Source organism: Euprymna scolopes, chromosome 19, assembly GCF_053919585.1.
Source record: "Euprymna scolopes isolate OS-2025 chromosome 19, ASM5391958v1, whole genome shotgun sequence".
In the NCBI taxonomy this organism is placed as follows: domain Eukaryota; kingdom Metazoa; phylum Mollusca; class Cephalopoda; order Sepiida; family Sepiolidae; genus Euprymna; species Euprymna scolopes.
In genome coordinates, this window is record NC_136500.1 from 124,434,990 (window position 1) to 124,461,582 (window position 26,593).

Sequence of the window (26,593 nt, forward strand, 5' to 3'; positions counted from 1 at the left end):
CCCTATTTAAATGTAAAAGAAAAAAAAACATCCGCCCTGAGGTGGATTTGAAACTAAAACTTATAGTAATGAGACAACATCCTAACCCTCTCGGCTAAAGTGATCTTCAGGACATAACGTTGCAAATTTTTGTATTTAACGCATGCAAGAGATGAATTTATGCTCATCCCCATTAGATTTTAAAGCTGAAAAAGTTAACATTTTTTTCGGAATCTTCCACGTCCGAAGGATTCCGACAATACCGAAAATACGTCCAAAGGATTCCGACAATTCATAGTGGCCAGTTTTCTATTTTGTCACCTTTAGTTGGATATCCAAACACAAATTTTCACAGGTGGCCCTGTCGGTGGGGCATTAGAATATGCCGACTGCCCCCCTGCAGAGGGTAAAAGTCCCTCAATGGGGGTCCTGGATATGACCTTAAACTATATCCAGTGGTGAGGCCCCAGCTTGTGGGCTTTGGGGAGTGTGGAGCCACCCTTTAATTACCATTGCTCCCAGGTTCACTCTGACCCGGAGTGGTAGTACCTGTTAGGGTCCCAACTATGGGTTAAATAGAAACCGACGTGAAAACAAATATATTCTATTAAAATAATATTTTCTTCAAAATCTTTGGATTCGTCATTAAATAACCCAAAAAGGGTTGATATGCCGTAAAACAAAAACAACCAACCAAATATACACAGTCATTTGCCCGTTCTGTAATCTGTAATATAAATCTCACCTGTCTGTTAAAATGCATGCATGTATGTATGTCTAAAACTTTCGATAGAGGCGACTGATTTTCTCGAGATCGGTATCGTATTTAAGCACGACCCTTCGGATGACAATTATCGAAAAATTGGCTAAAAACATTCATTCTTTCACCCTCAAGCGGGCCCTTTTCTACAGAAAGGGGTGCTTTTTTCGCCAATATTTTTCAAAGTCATCCCCTCTTTTCGATTCACTAGCTACAATTTAAACCTTCTTCGCTTCTGGTTTAACGATAAGCGCAAAGGCAAAGACGCCACGTTTTTTCTTTTTTCTTTTTTTACGTTCTTTTCCGCCTTCACGGTACGGGTTCGAGCCTGCATACTTACTACCAATTAAAAAATTTTTTTTTTTTTTTTGCTGAACACACCTCAAAACACCCGGGAAACGTTGAACACCCAGACTAGTCTATAATATAAATCTCACCTATCTGTGTAAATGTATGTATGTATGTATGTATGTATGTATGTATACCAAAACTTTCGACAGAGGCGACAGATTTTCACGAGATCAGTATCGTTTTAAAGCTTGGCCCTTCGGACAACAAATTCCAAATAAATGTCTAAAAACATTTATTCCTTCAACTTCAACTAGGTACTTTTCTACAAGGAGGGGTCGCTTTTTTCGCTGGTATTTTCGAAGATCATCCCCTTTTTTCGATTGACTAGCCTTAATTTGAACCACGTCACGTCCTGTTTGCCGGTGGACGCAACAGCAAAGATGTCGCCCTTTTTTCACGTTTTTTTATTCCTCTTTCGCTCTACGGGTTGAAGCCTGCCTACCTGCCTACTACCACATCTTTTTTTTTTGCTCAACACGCACCTCCAAACATCCGGGCAACGCCGGGCACCCAGGATAGTCTATAATATGAATTTCACCTGTCTGTTTAAATGTATGTATGTATGTATGTATGTATGTACGTATTCATATTTGTACGTCTGTCTCAAATTTTTGACAGACGCGACAGATTTTCACGACATCGGTATCGTTTTAAAGATTGACCCTTAGGACGACAAATAACCGAAAAATTGGTTAAAACATTAATTACTTCCCCTTCAACTTTTTCTATAAGGAGTGGTTGCTTTTTTCACCGATATTTGTGAAATTCATCTCCTCTTTTCGAATGGCTAGCCTTAATCTAAACGCTCGCCACTTCCGGTTTGCCGATGGACGCAACAGCAACGACGTCACGGCTTTTATGCGTTCTTTTCCTCCTTCGCGGTACGGGTTTGAGCCTGCCTGCCTACTACCACCTTTTTTTTGGCTATTAAATAATGAAAAGTTAAAAAACTTACTTTGTTCACATTTCGTTCCAATATACGCCATGTCACAATTACACGTATAACCGTCAACAGACGATTTGTTTGGCAAGCAAGTACCACCATTTTGACAAGGCTTTTTCAAACACGGATTATCTGAAAATATACGGATATTATAGAAAAAAACATAAGAACGCTCAAATATATTATTTTAAAGTTAATTATATCTCATGTTTTGGTGTGATACAAATATAAGTATTTTATATTTATTTTACTTCAAATTCAGCATTTGTAAAGGCCGGGAGGAAGCCATTCAAGGATAAGGATTTATAATGTTAGGAAATGGATCGATAAATAGAGGGAGGTGTGTAAATTATATTATAGATACGTTTTACCGGAAGTGAGGGGCAGCTGATCAGATTTGCGTGTGAGTCATGTGATCAGATGAGCTGGAATAAGGGAGTTGGATTTGGGACATAGAAGACAACGAACAGCTTGACAGTCGTACCCCCCTTCACTGTGGGGGAACGCTGACGTGTGTGAAAATAAGACCTAGAAGTAAACCACGCAAACCAGAGATTCACTTTCCATCCTTCTGCGATCGACATCTGGAAGGTGAATAAAAACTATATAAAACCATTCATTGTCTTGGAGTGAATGAATATTTGTCCAAACAGGTCCAGCTCCCCTCCAAGAACAAGATGAATTCCAGGTGGAAGATCAAGGACGCATGAAGAAGGTATGTCTAATATACATGTACCACACACACACACACACACACACACACACACAACTGCATGCGAACAATTAAAAATGAATATACAACAGATAGACAGCAGTACCTGTCATGAAAATAATGATATAGCAGAGACAGACTCGCAACGTCTCTTCTGCGAGAAAGAGGCAGTAGATAGGCGAAAATGTCGTCGCCCACTTAATTCCGAAGATGGTTTTGGACGTTGTCGAGGCTGAAAAAGTTGATTTTAGGAACCCCACCTCACATTTTCCGGCAGTACTCCATCTTCAGTCGTATTTGTTTGCTTGTCTTATTATTTTCCATTCGACTACCAGCGAACGTCCGCTTTCCTTGAGTTCCTAGTTTTTATTCGCTAGCGTTGTTTTCATACGGTGTTTTTTATTGTTGAATGTACTTTTGTGGTCATAATATCGAGTTTTTAAATCTAAGGAAGTCATACCTACATAATATTTCTTGTTATTCGGGTTTTCTTTCGCAAATATTGTGGCCTGGTAAACTACAAGATTTAATGCTTTTTACAAAGTGTTTAACTAACGATAAACCCACGTGTAATGTTAGCATATATGTTGGAAAGCATAAAAATACACCGGGGACTTTATATAACAAGAGTAGTTTTTTCTAAATGATTTTCCCATTTTTTTTTCTCTTGTAATAGATTGAAGCTTATAACACAGAATTTCGTTTTCTTTGAAAGCAATGTCGAATTGCATTTATTTGTCGTAAATGTTATCTGAATTTTTCATAAACAATTAAAAATAATCGACAATTGGTATGCAAAATAAGAAAACATTATATGAACTAAATAGTTAAAAAGACCGTTCTCATGTCAAGAAGGAGTTTATATATAATAATGTAATTATTTAGAAAACCATTTTTTAACATTGGGAGGGGTGTGTCTTTTAACTATTCCATGCCTTCCCAAAAAACTGTTTATATTTTTAATAGTTGATTTCTTTAGTTTTGTTTTTCTTTAATCTAAAAGAAAAACAAAATACAGATAATAATAATAATGATAATAATAATGATAATAATAATATTAATAATGATAATATTAATAATAATAAAAATAATAATAATAATGATAATAATCATAATAATAATAATGATAATAATAATAATGATGATAATAATAATGATAATAATAATAATATTAATAATAATAATATTAATAATAATAATAATAATGATAATAATAATAATGATAATAATAATAATATTAATAATGATAATAATAATAATAATGATAATAATGATGATAATAATATTAATAATAATAATAATAATAATGATAATAATAATAATAATGATAATAATAATGATAATAATAATAATAATGATAATAATAATAATGATAATAATAATAATAATGATAATAATGATAATAAAAATATTAATAATAATAATAATGATGATGATAATAATAATAATGATGATAATAATAATAATGATAATAATAATATTAATAATAATAATAATAAATAATAATAATAATAATGATGATGATAATAATAATAATAATGATAATAATAATAATGATAATAATAATAATAATAATGATAATAATAATAATGATAATAATAATAATAATGATAATAATAATAATAATAATAATGATAATAATAATATTAATAATAATAATAATAATAATAATAATAATAATAATAATAATAATAATGATAATAATAATATTAATAATAATAATAATAATAATAATAAATAATAATAACTAGCGGGACCTGTGGAAATTCCACAGCAGCATTTTTCCTATGCAATATATTGTTGCTGTGCATGCTGTGAGCGTTCTATTCAGCATGAATAAAGGCACAATCATATTCTATTTTTTTATTATTAAAACTGTATTGACCCCTTACTAAAATAATAACTTTGATATATTTCCTGGGATGATTATTTCATTACAAACACACCGGTCCATTAACTCATATTTTATCATTTTTCATAATTATTGAATATGTTACTATGTTCGACAATAATTTTGCATAATTTCAACCCACATTATCGCCTCTCCTTTTACTAAAATAGTAAATTTGATATATTGTATCGGCTGATTATTTTATAAAAAACACAACTATTAATTAACTCACATTTCATCATTTTTATTTCTAATAATTCTTGGATATAGTACTAATTTTGACAATAATTTTTCATCATTAAAACTCACCATATCACACACCTTACTAAAATAATAACTTTGATATATTTTCTAGGCTGATTATTTCATTACAAACACATACATCAATCAACTCACATTTCATTATTTTTTGTAATTCTTGGATATGTTACTAATTTCGACAATATTCTTTTATAATTTAAACCAACGTTGTCGCCCAACCTTACTAAAATAATAACTTTGATACATTTGCTGGGCTGATTATTTCATTACACACACACTAATCAATTAACCTCCATTTCATCATTTTTTTATAATTCTTGGGTATGTTACTAATTTCGACAATCATTTTTCATAATTTATACCCACATTATCGCCCTCTCTTAATAAAACAATAACTTAGAAATATTATCTGGGCGTATTATTTTATTACAAATACACTTATGCATGAAATCACATTTAATCATTTTTCATAATTCTTGGATATGTTACTTATTTCGACAATCATTTTTCATAATTTTAACCCACATTTTCGCCCTTCCCTCTTTACTAAATAATAACTTTGATATATTGTCTATGCTGATTATTTCCTTACAAACACACCAATCAATTAACTAATATTTAATCATTTTTTCGTAATTCTTGGATATGTTACTAATTTCGACAATAATTTTTCATAATTTAAGCCCTCCTTATCTTCTTCCCTTTTACTTATATAATAACTTTGATATATTGTCTAGGCTGATTATTTTATTATAAACACACCAATCAATTAAATCACATTTCGTCATTTTTCGTAATTATTGGATATCTAACTAATTTCAACAATATTTTTTTAAATAATTTTAACTACCCTCGTCGCCCTCTCTTACTAAAAAAATATTTTGATATATTTTCTGGGCTGATTATTTCATAAAAAAACATAAATATCAATTAACTCACACTTCATCATTTTTCTTAATTTTTTGATATGTTACACATTTCGACTATTATTTTTAATATTTTTAACCCACATTATCAACCACCCACTACAAACATAATAACTTTGATATATTATCTGTGATCATTATTTCATTTCACACACACCAATCAATTAACTCACATTTCGTCATTTTTCATAATTCTTGGATATGTTACTTATGTCGACAATAATTATTCATCATTTTAACCCACATCATCGCCCTACTTACTAAAATAATAACTTTGATGTATTGTCTGATCTGATTATTTCATTGCAAACAAACTAATGTATTAAATAACATATTATCATTTTTCATATTTCTTGGATATGTTACTAATTTTGACAATTATTATTTTTTTAAACTATCCTTATCGCCCTCTCTTACTTACATAATTACTTTGATATGTTTCCTGGGCTGATTATTTTATAATAAACACACACTCGATTAACTCACATTTAATTTTTTTTCATAATTTAGGATATGTTACTAAATTCGACAATAATTTTTATAATTAAAAGCCCACATTATGCCTCTCCCTCCTACTTATATAATATATTTGATATATTGTCTGGGCTTATTATATCATTACAAACACACCAATTAAGTAACTCACATTTCATCATTTTTCATAATTCTTGGATATGCTACTAATTTCGACAATAATTTTCATAACTTTAACCCACTATGTCACCCCCCTTACTTAAATAATAACCTCGATATATTCCCTGGGCTAATTATTTCATTACAATCAAATAAATAATTTCTGGGTATTCTCATAGTATATATGTTTCACCTATCTTATCCAATCCCGGGTGACGCCGCATATTCTGCTAATATATATCGTTCACCTATCTCATTCGATCCCGGGCGAGGCTGGGTATTTTGCTACTATGTTTTCCACCTATCTCATTCAATACTGTGCAACGCTTTCTGGTAGTATATATTTGCACATCTCATTCAACCCCTGGACTGACTTCATGTCCGCCACACCACTGTTGAAAATATACATTAAATAAAGTAATGTTTTGATCGTAAACTGTTCCAGCCATTTCCGGGACTGAGTTTATATCCCAAACCCACTGCTAAAAATATACATGAAATAATCTAATGTCTAAATAGTAAACTGTTTCAGCCATTTCCGGGACCGACTTTATATCCCAAACCCACTGCTAAAAATATACATGAAATAATCTAAAGTCTAAATAGAAAACTGTTTCAGCCATTTCCGGGACCGACTTTATATTCCCAAACCCACTGCTAAGAATATACAAGAAATAATGTAATGTTTAAATAGTAACCTGTTTCAGCCATTTCCGGGACCGACTTTATATCCCAAACCCACTGCTAAAAATATACATGAAATAATAAAATGTCTAAATAGTAAACTGTTTCAGCCATTTTCAGGACTGACTTTATATCCCCAAGCCACTGTTTAAAATATACATGAAATAATGTAATGTTTAAATCGTAAACTGTCTCAGCCATTTCCGGGACTGACATTATATCCCAAACCCACTGCTAAAAATATACATGAAATAATCTAATGTCTAAATATTAAACTGTTTAAGCCATTTTCGGGACGGACTTTATATACCAAACCCACTGCTAAAAATATACATTAAATAATGTAATGTCTAAAGAGTAAACTGTTTCAGCCATTTCCGGGACCGACTTTATATCCCAAACCCACTACTAAAAATATACATGAAATAATGTAATGTCTAAATAGTAACCTGTTTCAGCCATTTTCGGGACTGACTTTATATCCCCAAGCCACTGTTTAAAATATACATGAAATAATGTAATGTCTAAAGAGTAAACTGTTTCAGCCATTTCCGGGACCGACTTTATATCTTAAACCCACTGCTAAAAATATACATGAAATAATCTAAAGTCTAAATAGTAAACTGTTTCAGCCATTTTCGGGACTGACTTTATATCCCCAAGCCACTGTTTAAAATATACATGAAATAATGTAATGTTTAAATCGTAAACTGTCTCAGCCATTTCCGGGAATGACTTTATATTCCCAAACCCACTGCTAAAAATATACATGAAATAATCTAATGTCTAAATAGTAGACTGTTTCAGCCATTTCTGGAACTGACTTATAATCCCCACCTCACTTTTTAAAATATACATGAAATAAAGTAATTTATAAATCGTAAACTTTTTCAGCCATTTCCGGGATCGACTTCTTTCTCCCATCCTTCCTTTTGAAAATATGCATTAAATAAAGTAATGTCCAAGACGTAAAGTGTTGCAGCCATTTCCGGAACCGACTTCATATTTCCCACCCCAATGTTAAAAATATACATTAAATAAAGCAATGCGTAATGCGTAAATGGGTTCACACATTTTCGGGACTGATTTAATATCCCCCACCCCATTGTTAAAAATATACATGAAATAAAGTAATGTTTAAATCGTAAACGGTTTGAGTAATTTCCGGGACTGACTTCATATCCCGTAACCCACTGCTTAAAACATACTTGAAATAAAGTAATGTTTAAATCATAAACTGTTTCAGCAGCTTTTCGAAAGTAATACATAAAAACATTACCACGGTTAGGGATTAGGTAACCATTTCTTCAACATGAATGCCTGAGTGTACTATCAGTTTCAACATTCCAGTACTTAACTTCCCCATTTGTGGTCTTGGTTAATGGAGGAGAAATCCTTCATTACTGATACAATTCTTATTTTTGTTATTGACCAGAGAGCCCCTTTTTGGGAGCTGGTTTCCCCTAAATTTTTAACCGACCTCATGTCCAATTCCGTCCTTGTGGGGAGGCAAGTAAACAAAAAAAAATCAGAACGGACATTTTCCAGGCCATTTTATAATTAATCAGGGGTAACACTTCCAGGGCATTTTGTAATTAAATCAGAAATAACTTTTTCCAGTTACTTTTTTAATATTAAAACTTTGTTACATTAAATATAGTACCTATTCACGATGTCTCCCGCGGGACAAATTTAGACACCAGGGTCGTTTTTTTAACGTGGAGAAAAAATTGTCTTAATCGTAAAGGATTTCTCTTTCCTCTGAGAGAGAAGAAATTGAAATATAGCACCTGAAGAACAGATACTACACTTTGATCTTAGCCAACAGGCCAAGAAAGACGAATCATTTTTATTAGCTTTGCCTAAACAGCGACACAAATTCTTTTTCAAGGCTGACAAACAAGGTTTATTTGGAATATTCCACTTTTTGGAATATTCAACTTTCCTTTTTAGGGATGCACAGCATGATAACGGACGGAGCGATAAGCGTAATCATTCAACCACGGTAGTGGTTGAATATATGCTTAAGTCCGAAATTGAATGAATCGAGACACATTCAAACCCCCACCACTAATTCCGTTCGCAACCAAATTTCAAACAGGTTGTATAATTGGATAGAACATCTCATTAGCTACATTTTGAAAAAATTTTTTCGAAAATTGGTTCAGTAGAAAAAAAGTTACAACAAAATATGTGGGTTCACAAACAGGAGAGTAAGTACATAAGTGACTAACGCTTTTTTTTTATTTTGCATAACTTTTTTTGTATATAAATATTTTTTATTGGGATTTTGACAATATGACATGTTAGCGTAACGGTTAGAGTACCGGGGGTTGGTGGAAAGATTTTAGATTCAATCCCGTGTATCGTTTTTTTATAATTAAAAAACCGAACTTTTTTTTTAATAACTAATTTTTTTTTAACTCTCCTTATGATTTTATAGCAAAAAATGGTGAATTTATCGATTAAAAATATTAGTGAATTCTATGATATACATATTCTTTGAATGAACTCAAATTTTTCGTTATCACATTTGATTAAAAATGTAGTCCCATTTTGGCAATGCGTCTGACCAATGATGCTTTTGAACCCGCGACCAGCACTGCGATGTCATCAGCAGCAGCCTGGCCATAAATATTCCTATTTTTAAACTCCTTTAAAAGAGGATTCAGCATACAGTTCCATAGTAAAGGTGATAAAATTCCACTTTGGGGGTTTCATTTAACTACTTCCCTTTTAACAGTTGCCCTCAGTAGTTCTACTTGAACTGTTCTGTGCCTCACCATATACTCAATCCATCGGATGAGTACTGGTGGCACATTGAGTTCTCATAGCGACTTGAACATACTACTGAAGGGTATGTTGTCAAAAGCTCTAACGATATCTAAAAAGACACCGAGTGCCATCTTCTTTTTTATTAGTTTACGCTCTATACAGATCACGAATTCATGAACCGCAGTCTCGGTAGAGACCCTGGCTCGGAACTACTGTGATTAAATGATAAATATTGCATAAATGTGTGTTTGAGAGCTAATTTATTTTGACAATCATTAATAAATATTATAAATTTATATATTAATACAATAGCAATGCCTGGAAAAATCATGGATTATATGGAAAAATGCGCGTATGAAAAGTAATATTCTAAAGATTTTATTAAACCTGGAAAAGTAAAGGACAAGAAATTCAACCTGGAAAAGTAAAGAGCAAGATATTCTAGTAAAGTAAAAAATAAGAATTTTTTAGACTTAAAATATTGCAGCTAAAAATAAAATTTGAATATTGATAAATATTTTATTTATTATTTGCATGTTTATTGTTGAGTTAGAAAGAATTAAATGATCCTAATTATGATATAATAAAATTATTAATTTTTATTTAAATTCTAAAATTATTAATTCCATCTACTAACTAACTAATGAATTAATTTTATTCAAACAATTTTCACTACATAAATATATGCAAATAATAGGGGGGAAATAAGTTCAATCATGCGACTGACACCCTTTCTAACTCAACAATAAACAACAACATATGCAAATAATAAATAAAATATTTATCAATATTCAAATTTTATTTTTAGCTGCAATATTTTAAGTCTAAAAAATTCTTATTTTTTACTTTACTAGAATATCTTGTTCTTTACTTTTCCAGGTTGAATTTCTTGTCCTTTACTTTTCCAGGTTTAATAAAATCTTAAGAATATTACTTTTCATGCGCGCATTTTTCCATATAATAATATAATGATAATACTACTACTACTACTACTACTACTAATAATAATAATAATAATAATAATCAGAAGAAGAAGAAGAATACTGCTACAATGGTTCTCCTTCCGCCTAGCAAAAGCACAGCAAACCCAGCAAACGTGTTCGATAAATTGAAACCTTCAACGCGTTTATTAACTTTTAAACGACAAATTATAGTAACACATCCCTTTTTTTACTGTATTTTTGTTTTATTTTCTCACTGACAAGGAAGCTAAACCAAACGCCGCTTCTGTAAGGTTCCTTGTCTTTTGAGTCGACATGTTTGGGGAAAATATCCCCACAAGTGATTATTTTCCCACCGGTATGGGTTTTTTTTTTGTGTGATAAATTGTCGTTTTATTAAAATTCTTTATTTTGACTCAATCTCTGCAAAAAATAATTATTGTTCCAGTCAGTGGTTAAATGCAAATGCATCTAAAATATCCCCCCAACCCAAGAAAGAAGAAAGGGGAAAGAAAAAAGAAAAAAATCGGTAACTATATCTGACGGTATTACGATGAATCCACAATACAAATATACTTGTAAATATGGGAGGGGAATCTATCTTCAAATATCTCTAATTTTGAATTACATATACGGACTTATACTAAGTAAATATTAATAAGTCCTTTCTTCAATTATTTTTATTTTTTAATTTATTTATTTATTCTTTTTTGTTCATGTCCTATATGCATGTGTGATAGTGCACAATACCTTCTGTATACATGGGAGCGTTACACTATCCCTGCAGCAGAACCACATGTAAAACAACTCTGGGCCCGGTGTTGCCACAAACACCGTAATATGAAAAATGTCAATTACAAATAATCCAAACCGTTGGACCCATAAGAAAGATCTGGGTGTCGTGATCGGCAAGTGCTCCTGTAGTAGCCAGCATGGGGGACCCGGTCGTCATCCTGCGAATGTTGGCCAACTTTCTAATTTCAGAAACTCAAATAACAATGACGAAGAAAAAAATGGATAATAAAAGATAATAGACTCGTAATGGAATGCTACTATAGAAGTCATCCTAAATATAGACATGGAGGGTATCGGAAACGAATGAAAGAACTATGGGACCTATCCAGTGACTTCCATACGACAGAACAAAGAATTGCGGACCAAGCAAGACTGATACTCAAGAAAGGTTAGCTCTCTAAACTAGAACTAACAGAAATACAGCGAAAAATAAATGATGAAACTGAACAAGAAGCATCCCCCAACGTAACCGCACGTAAAGCAACCCCACAAGTTGAAGCCCCACAAGTAAACACACCAAAGGCCCAGGACCAACAAAGAACGAAGTCCACAAATGTGGAAACCGAGAACAATGAAACAGAACTAACAGAGAATGAAGCAAATGAAGTAAATAAAATAATACAACTGATGAACGAGGAAAAAACAAAGCTCCCATCGTTAAGGAACCAAGAGCAGAAGAAACTAAAAACAGAACAAGAGAAGGTTAACAAGCTCCTCCCACATATCCCAACAAATACAATCACGGACTTAAACAACCTAATTTACGCAGGCGCCAAAATGGTAAGTATGAATCTTCAATTAGAAAAACAACCGGGGACAAGCGGACCGACAAAACCTGGATGGGAAATAAGACTAGAAACCCAAATACACAAACATAAAAAAGAAGCCAAAATGATCAACAGGAAGAAAGCAATGTGGAGAAAACGGAATATTGGAAATGTAACTGACAGGGAGAGGCTAAACAAGAAACATGAAGAACTGGACCAAAAAATAAAAACAAAAGAAGCGAGATTGAGACGATATAGATATAAATCTGAACAATGCAAACAAAACAGAACATTTGAAACTAATGAAAGCCAATTCTACCAAAATGTGAACGGAGGAAAAACAAAAACAGAACAACAAAATCCGACAGAAACAAAACTCTACTGGAGTAAAATATGGGAAGAGCGACGAGATCACAATAGAAATGGCGAGTGGCCGAAAGACATGAAAGAAGAGTTACAACAAATAGAAGAATGAACAGTGAATGAAATCAGCAAGGAAATCCTAAAGAAAACCATAGGAAAAATGGCAAACTGGAGAGCACCAGGGCACGACGGGATACATGCATACTAGTTCAAAAAATTCATAATCTTACACGAAAGGCTAGCCCAAAACCTGAGAAGATGTATACTGGAAGCAAACGTATCAGAATGGATGACAAAAGGTAGAACCACACTGCTACAGAAGGACACGAAGAAAGGAACCGTCCCTAGCAACTATAGACCAATCACGTGCTTACCAACTATGTGGAAGATACTGACAGCGCAACTGAGGAAACAAATCTACCACTCCCTAAATAACCGTGGACTCATCCCCGAGAAGCAGAAAGGATGCCAAAAAAGGAAAAGAGACACACATGACCTGTTATATATAGATCAAAAGATCCTAAAGGAGGTAAAAAGGAGGAGACAAAATTTAGCCATGGCATGGATCGACTACAAAAAAAGCATACGACAGGATCCCCCAAGCATGGATAAAGGAATGCCTAAAAATGTATAAAATACCAAGCGGGATCACCAACGTAATAGAAAATGCAATGAAAACATAGAGACTGGAATTGACAGCTGATGAACAACACATAACAGAAATTAACATACAAAGAGGAATCTTTCAAGGAGACTCACTATCACTACTACTGTTCATCATAGCCATGATGCCCTTGAACAGTATTCTGAGAAAGTGCCAAGCCGTATACAAGTTCTCCAATACACAGGAAAAAATGAACCACCTGATGTACATGGACGATCTGAAACTATTTGCAAGGACTAAAAAGGAGCTAGAGACACTAATCAACACTACCAGAATCTTCAGCTAAGATATCCAAATGGAATTTGGAATGGAAAAGTGCGCACAATTAGTTATAGGAAAGGGAAAACTGGAAACGACAGAAGGCATGGAACTACCCAACCAAACAGAAATGAGGGCACTAGGGAAACAAGACGACTATAAATAGTAGGGAATTCTGGAAGCGGGCACCATCAGAGCAACAGAAATGAAAGAGAAAATTGGAAAGGAATACCTCAAGAGAACAAGAAAACTCCTGGAAACGAAATTATATAGTAGAAACCTAATAAAAGGTATAACTACATGGGCGGTATCACTAGTAAGATACTCTGGACCGTTTATAGGGTGGGCAAAAGAAGAACTGAGACAACTCGACCAGAAAACCAGGAAACTCATGACCATGCATAATGCACTACACCCAAAGGACGATACTGACATACTCTACATGAAAAGGAAAGACGACGGGAGAGGACTGATCTGTATAGAAGACTATGTGAAGGACACGAAAAAAAAAACTAGAAAAATACATAATGCAAAACACTGAAAGGATAATTATGGCAGCGAGAGACGGGGAAAAACAACAAAACAGAAAACAGAGAGACAAACGACAAACCGAGAAAAGAGAAATGGGAAGAGAAACAACTCCACGGAAGATTCATACGAATGATAAAAGATGAGAATAACGAAAACACCTGGACATGGATGCGAAAAGAACATATAAACTGAGAAACTGAATCTCTAATAACTGCCGCACAAGATAACTCGATGAGAACCAACCATATCGATAAAACACAAGAAAACAGCAAATGCAGACTCTGTGGACAGAGAGACGAAACGATAAACCATATAGTAAGTGAATGCAGCGAACTGTCCCAAAAGGAATACAAAAACAGGCATGACCAAGTGGGGGGGGGCGGTGCACTGGGAATTATGCAAATGACTGCATTTTGCGCGTACAGACAAATGGTACAAGCATAAACCCGCCACAGCACTCGAAAACGAGAACCACAAAATCCTATAGGACATGGACATACAGACGGACAAACCCATCCCAGCAAGAAGACCAGATGTTGTAATAATTAACAAGAAAGAAAAATCCTGTCAAATCGTAGACTTTGCTGTCCCAGCTGACCACAGGGTGAGTATGAAAGAAAAGGAGAAACGAAGCAAATACATAGAGCTAGCCAGAGAGTTAAAAGGGATTTGGATGATGAAGAAAATCAAAATAGTACCGATAATAGTAGGAGCACTAGGAACAATTCCGAAAAACTTCGAAAAAAGAATGGCAGAAATTGGAATCAGAGGAATAACTGCAAAAATACAACGCCTAACGATAACGAAAACGGCTGAAATATTAAGGAAAACCCTAGAATGTGGGGAATAACACAAGACAATATAACAAAGAAGCGTTACAGGGAATGAAGAACGCCGAAGCTGCATATCAACAAGTTCTACACCCCCATCATGCATCCCCCCATTGTCTCATCACCGTTCCCCTCCCCAATAGAAAAGTGATACCAAAGAGCCGAGAAGGGTCAAGGAAGATGGAAAGACTGAGGAGAGAGCGCTGGCCAGGCCTCCGCTGGAAAGCGCGAAGAGAACTGGGATCGTGGGGAGGCTTAGTGCCACTCAAATTCCAGTATAAATCAATGGCCACTACTAGCGAGAAAGCAATGGTATGAGGCTGTTGCGATGGTGCAGATTTATTTGCAAATGCTATCAAATGAGATGGAGAGAGCTGGACGTCTGGGGAGACTTGTTGTCACTCAGCTTCCAGAGAACACCACAGGTCTCCAAACCGATCGTTTGTTGACTTGTGTGAAAGCTCCATGTGAGCTAATAATAATAATAATAATAATAATAATAATAATAATTATAATAATAATTATAATTATAATAATAATAATTATAATAATAATAATAATTATAATACATGTAACTGTCCAGAGCGCTCAAAAGGGATCTGAAAAATGAAGAAAGTAAAAATAACAGCACTAACAGAAAGTAAAAATAACAGCCCCTTTTTTCTGTGAGTGTCGCCATAAACGGGCACCACGCCATGAGGGTCAAGGAGGATAGAAAGACAGAGGAGAGAAAGCACTGGCCAGACCTCCGCTGGATAAGTGCAAAGAGGACTGGGACTTTGCGAGGATTATTGCAACTCAGATTTTAGTGAAGACCCGTCGTTGCCGCCCCCTCAAAAAAAAAATCAATTGTAAGCGGCTGTTGCAATAACACGAGTTATTTTGCAAAGATTATTGAAATCTGAGGAGACTTGTTGTCACTCAGACTGCAGGGAACACTGCAAGTTGTTCTCAAATAGCAATCTTTAATGATAGTTAATGTGACTACTCTTAGTGAGTAAATAAGATGAGTAACAGCAATGCAAGTTTATAGATTGACATGTTTTAGATGATTACGTGGATGAAAACAAAAAGAAAACAATTATTTTAGAATTTCGAGTAAGATATAAGTATCTTGTATAAAAATAAATGATCACCAGTTCAATCCAGTTCAAACTTTATAAGGACATTAAAAAAATTTTTAAACTAATCGGGAAAAAATCGGAAAATAAACAACATACTGATAGGAAATTATATTTTCGCGCAATTGTTTATTATTATATATATTATTAAAAATAAACAAAATACGGATAGGAAATAATATTTTCGCGCAAGTGTTTATTATTATATAAATTATTAAAAAAAAACAAAATGCGGATAGGAAATAATATTTTCGCGCAATTGTTTATTATTATATATATTATTAAAAATAAACAAAATACGGATAGGAAATAATATTTTCGCGCAAGTGTTTATTATTATATAAATTATTAAAAAAAACAAAATGCGGATAGGAAATTATATTTTCGCGCAATTGTTTATTATTATATATATTATTAAAAATAAACAAAATACGGATAGGAAATAATATTTTCGCGCAAGTGTTTATTATTATATAAATTATTAAAAAAAAACAAAATGCGGATAGGAAATAATATTTTCGCGCAATTGTTTATTATTATATATATTATTAAAAATAAACAAAATACGGATAGGAAATAATATTTTCGCGCAAGTGTTTATTATTATATAAATTATTAAAAAAAACAAAATGCGGATAGGAAATAATATTTTCGCGCAATTGTTTATTATTATATATATTATTAAAAATAAACAAAATACGGATAGGAAATAATATTTTCGCGCAAGTGTTTATTATTATATAAATTATTAAAAAAAACAAAATGCGGATAGGAAATTATATTTTCGCGCAATTGTTTATTATTATATATATTATTAAAAATAAACAAAATACGGATAGGAAATAATATTTTCGCGCAAGTGTTTATTATTATATAAATTATTAAAAAAAACAAAATGCGGATAGGAAATTATATTTTCGCGCAATTGTTTATTATTATATATATTATTAAAAATAAACAAAATACGGATAGGAAATAATATTTTCGCGCAAGTGTTTATTATTATATAAATTATTTAAAAAAAAACAAAATGCGGATAGGAAATTATATTTTCGCGCAATTGTTTATTACACATATTATTAAAAATAAACAAAATACTTGTATGAAATTATATTTTCGTGCAATTGTTTATTATTACATATATTATTAAAAATAAACAAAATACTTGTAGAAAATTATGTTTTCGCGCAATTGTTTATTATTATTTTCATCATTACTATTATTATTATTAATAATAATTTTAATATATTGTCTTATCATTATTTGTGTATATTTATTTAATAAAAACGTGAAAACTTTAAAATGTATATCATTTAGTATAAAGGGCTTAATTAATTGTAGACGTATGTTTAAACTGCGTTGATATTACTCGTGGACGTATGTGAGATGATAAATATGTTGGTTGCTTACATTCGCTGTCACTTGACATGTACGCTTTTAACGCTTAGATTGTATTTTTTGTTTGTGTTGTTGTAATAACGCGTCCTGTCATTGTAATGTATAATTGTCCATAAATTAGTTGACACGCATATCTTTTTCTCTTTTTCTCTATTCTCTTAACATTCTAAACTTCCCTTCCTATTAATTCTTACTTTCACTCTTTCTCTCTTTAACTATCTCTCATCATTCTTTCTTTTCTCTTCTAGCCCTTGTTTTCTTTATAATAACCCTTTATATCGTTGTTTTTTTCTTTTTCTTCTCCGTATTTTTTTCTCTATTTTCTTTCTCTATTTCTTTTTTCTCCTCCTCATCATTCTCTCTCCATTATATTTTTTTAATTAGCTTCCTTTAGATTGTTCCTCCCTCTTTACATCTTAAAATTAAAGTTCTGTGTTTTAAGTTTTTTTTAACTCCAACCTTTAAAGAGTTCCTACCTAAAAAAAATCCATTATTCATTGAACATTTGAATAGTCAAGTCGCTGCCTGAAGATATCTGTTGTTTGATTGAAACAAATGGCTGTTTGTAGCAGCGGGATGTAAACATGTTTATATAACAATAAACAAGTATTATCAGCTCTTTCTATTGAGCACTATCTAACAACCTCGTTGAATTCACTAGTCTATTACTTTAGAATAAAAAATACTTGAGTATATATATATATATATATCCAATATGAAAAAGATAACATCATTATTATTTTATTATATATATAGAGAGAGAGATAGATAGATAGATAGATAGATAGATAGATAGATAGAATATAAAAAATAAGCATAAGAATTTAACTTACCAATTTCACAATTATCTCCTACAAATTTCTTCGTACAATTGCATGTATAATTATCATTCGATGAATTTGGAATACACTTGCCATTATTTTTACACGGTTTCTTGTCACACGGACCCTCTGAAATGATAGGAATATACAAACACACCACACCACACACACACACACACACACACACACACACATATATATATATATATATATATATATATGTGTGTGTGTGTGTGTGTGTGTGTGTGTGTGTGTGTGTCTTTGCAAATAAAGTAAAAAATTAAATTAAAAAAAGTTTTTAATTTTTATAATAATATTTTGTATTCCTGTACGTCAACAACAACAAAAAAAAGAATAAAGAAATTTTATAGTTTTCATATTCATTTTCATACACACACCCACATACACACAACCTCACACGCACGCATACACACACACACGCACACGTATATATATGCTTTAAAACTTGTTAAAAACGAATCAACTAAAAAAGTTATATTTTCAAAGTAATAGAGTATATACATGTCATCATTCAAATATCATCATCTTGAGCTAAAAGGCATTTTAAAAAACAATTAAACTTTTTTTAATGTTGTTTTTTTCATTAAAACTACATCGATTTGTTATAAGTTTTACATATACAACTGTAACTGTTGGAATTAATAAAATTAACAGAATAATAAATAAATATTAATAATTATAGACATAGTAATAATATAAATGTTAAAGTTTTTGTGTCCCCCTGTGATCATAATTATAAAATTAATACACACACACACACACACACAGACACACACACACACACATATATATATATATATATACATATATTAAATTAAATTGTAATTCAATGAATTTCAAAAAACTCTCATTGAAATGAAATGAATTGGTTGAGTTTCATATCAAAGAATTTTTATTATTCTAAGCAAGACAAAGAATGTTTTAGAAAGTTTATCTCCTTAACCTATAGGGTTTCGATGTCTACCATCTCATCAGATGAAGTATATATATATATATATATATATATATATATATATATATATTATATCAACTAATAGTTTTCAAAGAAATTGAACAATATCCAGCAGAAAGTTTGTAGTGAAGGATAATTATTTTCCTATAACCAATATCAGTATCATTTGAAAAATATTTGATGAAATATATTCTCAGATTTTACATTTGGCCGAGTGCACCAACCCCTCCTCCCAAGAAGCGTTTTAAAAAGAGTCACTAAATACGTTCAACACTGTTTTATAAGATTAGGCAGTTGTCCCCGTCTTTTTGGCGGGCTTAGCTTTTTGGCCAAGATCAAATCTCACTTGTGTAGTGTCTTTTCTGGCAGATACTGCAATCAAAGACCATAGGTGGGGGCAACCCCACATATAAGACCATTGCTCTAGTAGCAATCAGTTATTAGTCAATATAGGGAAAACCCTTTATACCAATTGTCACTATTCAGTTCCCCCTCGAGGGAGCTGGTCCCCCTCCCATTCACTCTCCACATTAAAAAACGGCCTTGTTCAATGGGGTTCAAAAAATTTGTTCAATGGGGAAGCAAATAAACAAACTGTTTACCAAGATTAAAACTCTGCACCATCGACGCAATATTTGTGTGCATATTTTCTAAGTACATCGAAATAATAATAGATACACAACCTAAACATATAAAAAGTTACAATAATGTAATAATGTGTATCGACGATTTAGTTGGTTGTTTTTGTTTTACGGTATATCAACTCTTTTCGGGTTATTTAATGCCGAATCCAAAAATTTTGAAGAAAATTTTTTTTAATAGAATATATTTGTTGTTTTCACGTCGGTTTCTATTTAACCCATACTTGGGACCCTAACAGGTACTACCACTCCAGGTCAGAGTGGACCTGGGAGCAATGGTAATTAAAGGGTGGCTCCACACTCCCCAAAGCCCGCAAGCTGGGGCCTCACCACTGGATATAGTTTAAGGTCATATCCAGGACCCCCATTGAGGGACTTTTACCCTCTGCAGAGAGGCAGTCGGTGTATTCTAATGCTCCACTGACACGGCCGTGTATCGACGAATTACTGCACTTGTCCCTCATCAACGGAAATACCTTCGATTAATCCGACACGACATTTTAAGATTTTTATAAGCATATTAATATACATACCGCATCCAGTAAGTTTTTTCCATTGAACAGGAGAATTTTGCCTTTCACATTCGTTTGCCAATCTTTCAAACGCACCGCACGTGTCTTTTTTGTTATTCTTACCCATACAGACGTCGACTTTGCAAGAATCCATAAAGTTTAATACACGTTGTAAACCAATCCCATTGATGCATGCTTTAAATGGGTCGGCGAGCATCTGGAAACATTTTCTATTGGCATCGCATTTATCTGTGACAGCCTTTGCACGACACCTTCAAATAAAGTGAAATATTATTTACTTTTCTTATAAAAATAACATAGACTAACTTCTGCAAGATCAAGATTCCCTTTACAGACAAGGACATGTCTAATAGAAGCTTTGAAGTAACAACGTAACAATATCAGTAAAGTTTGACAACGAAAATACGAATTCATTATTTGATACTTGATTTGCTAATATATATATATGTGTGTGTGTATGTGTGTGTGTGTGTGTGTGTGTGCACATACATACGCACACAAACATACACACATGTATTATATATATAAAATATTAATTTTATAAACAAATATCATAATAAAATTAAATTGATATAATATATATAATTCGAAAACTAATGCAAACTCATACCTGAGAGTATAGTAGCCACCATTCGCCCATGTATGGAGTGTTGTTGCCACATCTAGGCTGGTGCATCTACCACTAGTCTCTCCCTCTTGAGTTTTCAATCTAATCGGTCTCACTTTGTTAACTAAGCTCTAGCCCCTGTCTCATCACCGCAATGTTGCATCTCTGTGCCTGTTTTACAAATATTTTAATGGAATGTGCTCTGATGAACTCGTTGCACTTGTGCCGCCGCTCGACGTACATATCCCCAATAAACCCGCTAATCAATAGAATCTCGCCCCTTCACTGATGAGGTCCCTACATGCCATAAAGCTTTATATTCTAATAGTTTCTTCCTTCGAACAGTTAAACTTTGGAATTCCCTTCCTGTTACCGGATTCCCTGACTATTCTGATATGCAGAAGTTTAATTGTAACGTAAACCAACATCTTGTTAATCTTTCGAAGATATGGTCTCACATAGAAGCCCCTTACGTCTAAGTGGTAATATGGCTTGTTAATGGCGAACGTGAGTAAAACAATTCAGATTAATATTTAAAATTGAGTTTTAATCATTATAAATATAGCTGTTGTATAACCATAAAAATCGATTTGGGTTTGTATTACTGTACACATAGATTCGAAAAAGTTGTCAAAAAACAAATATAGAACAAATAAATGTTATCAAAGGCAAGATAAGTTACTTTTCTACCTAACTGGATATATTTTTTGTGTTTTTATTCAGTGTAACATGTTTATTCAGCTCGAAAAACATGCAATGTTTACCGATGTATTGGAAAATTCAAAATGGCAGCCGACTCTCTCTCGGAGAGGGTACGTTTGGGAAAAGGTATTATAAATAATAAACTAGACAAAATACTGTTAGAAATTCGCTCAATATATGTTACCGTGACATAAGTTGACATGTATTCGGTTGTTTTCTAACAGTATTTTATTTTATTATATATTTTATAAATAAATGTTAAGATATTGAAACTGTTAAAAATAGGTTGATGAATGGCAAACATCAAAATTATGATATAAAAATCACAATGCCCACCACTACAATAACCACAAAATAACGATTAAATGTTTAGAACGAAAAAGAGAAAAAATTTAGGAAATCCTTCTAGACTGAGGTAATTTTGTTAAAAAAAAAAAAAAAAGGACATGAATTATTTTTAGTGATTATATGTACATTTGAAGTAGTAGCATTTAATCTAATTCATGTGCGTTATTTCAGTGTGTTGGCTAAAACATAATTCCTATTTTTCGTCTCGTCAATTATTGCCGTCGTATTTTTCTGAAAATGCCAGTTAGTTAAAAATTAAGAATCCCCTCATGTAAGAAAGAAAAAAATAATGCACCATATGACGTATTACTTTTCCTCCTAGATGATAAAAAATAAGAGTAAACCGTATAAATAGTATTTTAAAATGCAAAAAACTATTCGTTTTTTTTTTGTCTCTATTCTTTCCTCCTCCATTGAATATCCCTCCTAATATCTATCAAATGTCATATTTTTCTTTCTAAATTAAAAAGAAACATTTCGAACGCACCCCTGTCATATCAAAGGACCTACTCTTGATTTTTATAGAAATAGATTTTATAGATCTTATTGCTTGTTCAGTGATAATGGTTTGAATTTAAGTTTAAAATGAGAAAGTCAAGTATCATGATTCGGTTGTGATTTAAACAAAAACATTCATTTCGAATGTGCCCCTGTCATATTAAAGAACCTACTGTTTATTTATGAGACGGGACGTTTGGCTTGTGTGGTAATAAAACACCTCAAGCGCACTTGTAATGTTAGGCTGTGTAAGGTGGTTAACTTTGGTCAAAATCGCCTGTTCCTTCTTTCATCGGATTATTTCGATTATCGATTATTGATACTTATCAAAAACAATAATAAAACAATATGTTCAGCTATTTTATATCTTCGTTTATGGTTTATGAAATAAAAAAATTACCTAGTTATGTACATCTTTGTTTGTGTTTCTTTCCCTGTATGTTGTGTTTCCTGTTTTATTTTTGGCTTCAAATCTGAATCGACTGACAACATGCTTGCTTAGACTGATTGAGTTATAAAAAGGCCTAATATATCAAATTTCGTTAATCTATCGTTAATTTATATCATCTATATATATAAAAGGCAAAATGTGTGTGATCATTTCGTGTATGTCTTCAAAAGGCTTCTTTCGCACGCGCTCCCGGGGTTGTTACTATCGCTTAAAACTGTATATATGGGTCCTATATAATAATATCTAGGAATTAGAAAAGCGCGTAGCGTATAGATTTATTTACGTCGATTTTTATGAGATTCGCGCTATTTCGCTATGTCCTCTGTTTGTCGTGCATGTTATTATAAATACAGTGAAAAACGTTGTGTTCTTGGCCTTCGCTGCTTCCCCCCCCCACTTCCCACCGTCATCTGGGGGAAGTGAAAACTAAAAATAACGATCGTGCGATTACCTCATTTAGCATCTTCCTGTCAATCAAACTTCTTTTAGCTTTATAAGCTTGAACTTAACATGCTAATCCCCCCGCTAGTCTATATATATATAAAAGGCAAAATGTGTGTGGCCATTTCGTGTATGTCTCGCAAAGGCTTCTTTCGCACACGCTCCCGGGGTCGTTACCATCGCTTAGAACTGTTTATATAGCCCCTAGATAATAATATCTACGATTTGGCAACGCGTGTAGCGTCTAGATTTACTTACAGCGACTTTTACAAAATTATTGCTATTTTGGCTTCTCACATGTTGATTCGGCTTTTTTGTATAAAAAACGAAACTAATTCAAAGCTAACACGGTGTTCTCGGCATCGCGACGGGAACGTCCACAAGCAATCAGCTTTGATCAATTTGGGGCTAAACTCCTTATATCAAACAATTGCTAATCCCCTTTCATTTGGGGAGCCGGTTTCCCCCCCACCCCCACCCCACCATCATCTTGGGAAACCATCATCTTGGGGAAGCGAAAACTGACCCGCATTGAAACAAAGTAAACAAACCCCAAAAGCTGTCCCACATTAAATAAAATACTGCTACGTCATCTCGTAACGCTCCTGCGACGACCTCATTTAGCGGCTATCTGTCAATCAAACCTCTTTCACTCGCTTTTTAAGCCTTCTTTTGACACTCTAATAAATTCCTCTTACTCCTGGTCTAGACGGTTAAGTGGTTGGCATTTGTTTCACCTCCGCGTCAAGGCTTCCGGGTTCAATCAAAACTTTTACATCTTTAAACACTCGGGCAACGTTTTTCTACTTCGCTTATTCTTTAGTTTACCTCTTCCCCCCCACCTCCTATACAACCAGCGTTTTTTTTTTTTTCACTTTTTTTTTGTTTGGGTTTTTGTTTTTCCGATTTTTTTAACATCGTTTCAGGGTTATTATTTACCCCCTCCCCCCATACACACACCTACAAACACCCGGGCAACGCCGGGTACCCCCCGCTAGTACTGAATACTAGTCATAAAAATCGTTAAAAGAGTAGCAATCTCAAGATATCTTATTTGGTTTATCCATGCTCACGCATCCGTTTAACGGCTAAAAATGGCCGCGTCTTTTTATTGCGCGCATATGAACGTATTTTGCTCATAATGGCAGGTAATAACATTCATACGAGGGGCGTGCAATAATTAATGCCCCTGACCCACTTCTAGTTGTCTGATTTAGCTGAAATTTTGCATATGCAATGATTTATATCTCTACGGGTTATGTAGCAAATTACAGCTCTGAACTAATTGGGGTTTCTGTTTTACAGGTGTTTGAACTGAGACAGGTGTGAAATGGAGCCTGTTGAATGTCGAGCAGTGATCCGGGTTTTGAATTTGAATGGACGCACACCACAGAAGACTTTGGATGAAATGAAAGAAACTAATGGTGATAATGCCCCATCATATGACCTTGTAAAACGCTGACATGGTGAATTAAAATATGGTCGGAAGTCTGTGGAAACAGCTCCCAGACCTGATCGCCCCTTTTCTGCCACTGATGAGGCATCTGTCCGTCAAGTTGAGGCTGCCATTACTATTCGCCAAATAGCCCAAGATGTTAAGATTAGTACAGGGTCTGTGGAAACTATCATTCATGGCCATTTGCATATGCATAAGGTGTCTGCCAGATGGATTCCCAGGTGGCTCACACCATTCCAGAAGCGAGAACGCATCGAGTGCTCGGGGATGAATTTGGAGATGTGCCAAGAAGATGAGTCAAAGTTTTTCAAAACACTGATTACACAGGAAGAAACCTGGGTCCATCACTATGATCCAGAGGCCAAAGCCCAATCAATGCACTGGAAGCACTTGGACTCACCACCTCCAAAGAAGGCAAGGGATCAGCGCTCCGTTTACAAGGTCATGCTCAGTCTTCTGAGACCAGAACGGAGTAGTGATGACAGATTTCCTGGCAAAGAGTACCACAATTACAGGAGCCTATTATGCTTCACTTTTGAGGAAATTAAGGGAAGCTATCGAAATCAAGAGGCGGGGCAAGATCAGCAAAGGTACCCTCCTCCTGCAGGACAACGCTCCGGTCCACAACTCGCATGTCACCAGATCAGAAGCACAGGCGTGTGGTTATGAAATCCTTCCCCACCCTCCCTACCTTGCACCCTCTGACTTTTACCTCTTCCCAGCCATGACGTTTTTTTTTTAAGGAAAGCGTTTCTCAGATGATGCAGCCTTGGTTTCTGAAGTCACGTCGTGGTTGAAGGACCAACCTGAGGTGTTCTACAAAAACGGCTTCCAGAGCTGCATCAAACGATGGGAGAAATGCATAACTCTGGGTGGTTCCTATGTAGAGAAAGACTAATAACTGTGCCAAGTTTCGTTGCTCTACTGGTATGAGAAGTGGATCAGGGGCATTACTTATTCACGCCTCTCGTATTATGGATTGGGAAACTAGGAATGCATGAAGCTATGAAATCTTCTATATAAATTTCACCTGTCTGTTTAAAAAGTATGTATGTATGTATGTATGTATGTCTCGCAAAAACGATAGAAGCGACGGATTTTCACAAGATCGGTATCGTTTCGAAGCAGGCCCTTTCGGATGACAAATATCGAATATTGGCTAAAACCATTAATTACTTCACTCTCCACTGGGCACTTTTCATCAGGAAGGGGTCGCTTTTTTCACCGATATTTTCGAAAGTCATTCCTCTTTTCGATTGACAAGCCTTAATTTAAACCAACGTCACTTCCGGTTTGGCGATGGGCACAACAGCAAAGACGTTACGTTTTTTTTTCACATTCTTTTGCTCCTTCGCGGTACGGGTTCAAGCCTGCCTACTACCACTTTTTTTTGGGGGGGGGGAGCTCAACATCCACCTCCGAACACCCGGGCAACGCCGGGTACCCAGGCTAGTGCTATAATAGAAAAATATATTATTCATTTCGCCACAACAATTTATCACATTTTTCAATAGAATTTATTTCTATTTTTATGTGTTT

At 33.7% G+C, this 26,593-nt stretch overlaps 1 protein-coding gene and 1 pseudogene across 2 annotated transcripts in view; both read right to left on the reverse strand.

Moving 5' to 3' along the window:
- LOC145239959 (zonadhesin-like) overlaps positions 1-26,593 on the reverse strand; it is a 242,675-nt gene that overhangs the window by 110,170 nt on the left and 105,912 nt on the right. For both annotated transcript variants that reach the window (XM_080103543.1, XM_080103544.1), the window contains 3 exons: positions 20,552-20,802; positions 18,417-18,533; positions 2,046-2,165 (listed from right to left, as the gene is read on the reverse strand). In XM_080103543.1, coding sequence (XP_079959669.1) covers positions 2,046-2,165; positions 18,417-18,533; positions 20,552-20,802 — 488 coding nt within the window. The remainder of the gene's footprint in view (positions 1-2,045; positions 2,166-18,416; positions 18,534-20,551; positions 20,803-26,593) is intronic.
- Positions 8,854-8,981, reverse strand: LOC145240548 (U2 spliceosomal RNA; annotated as a pseudogene).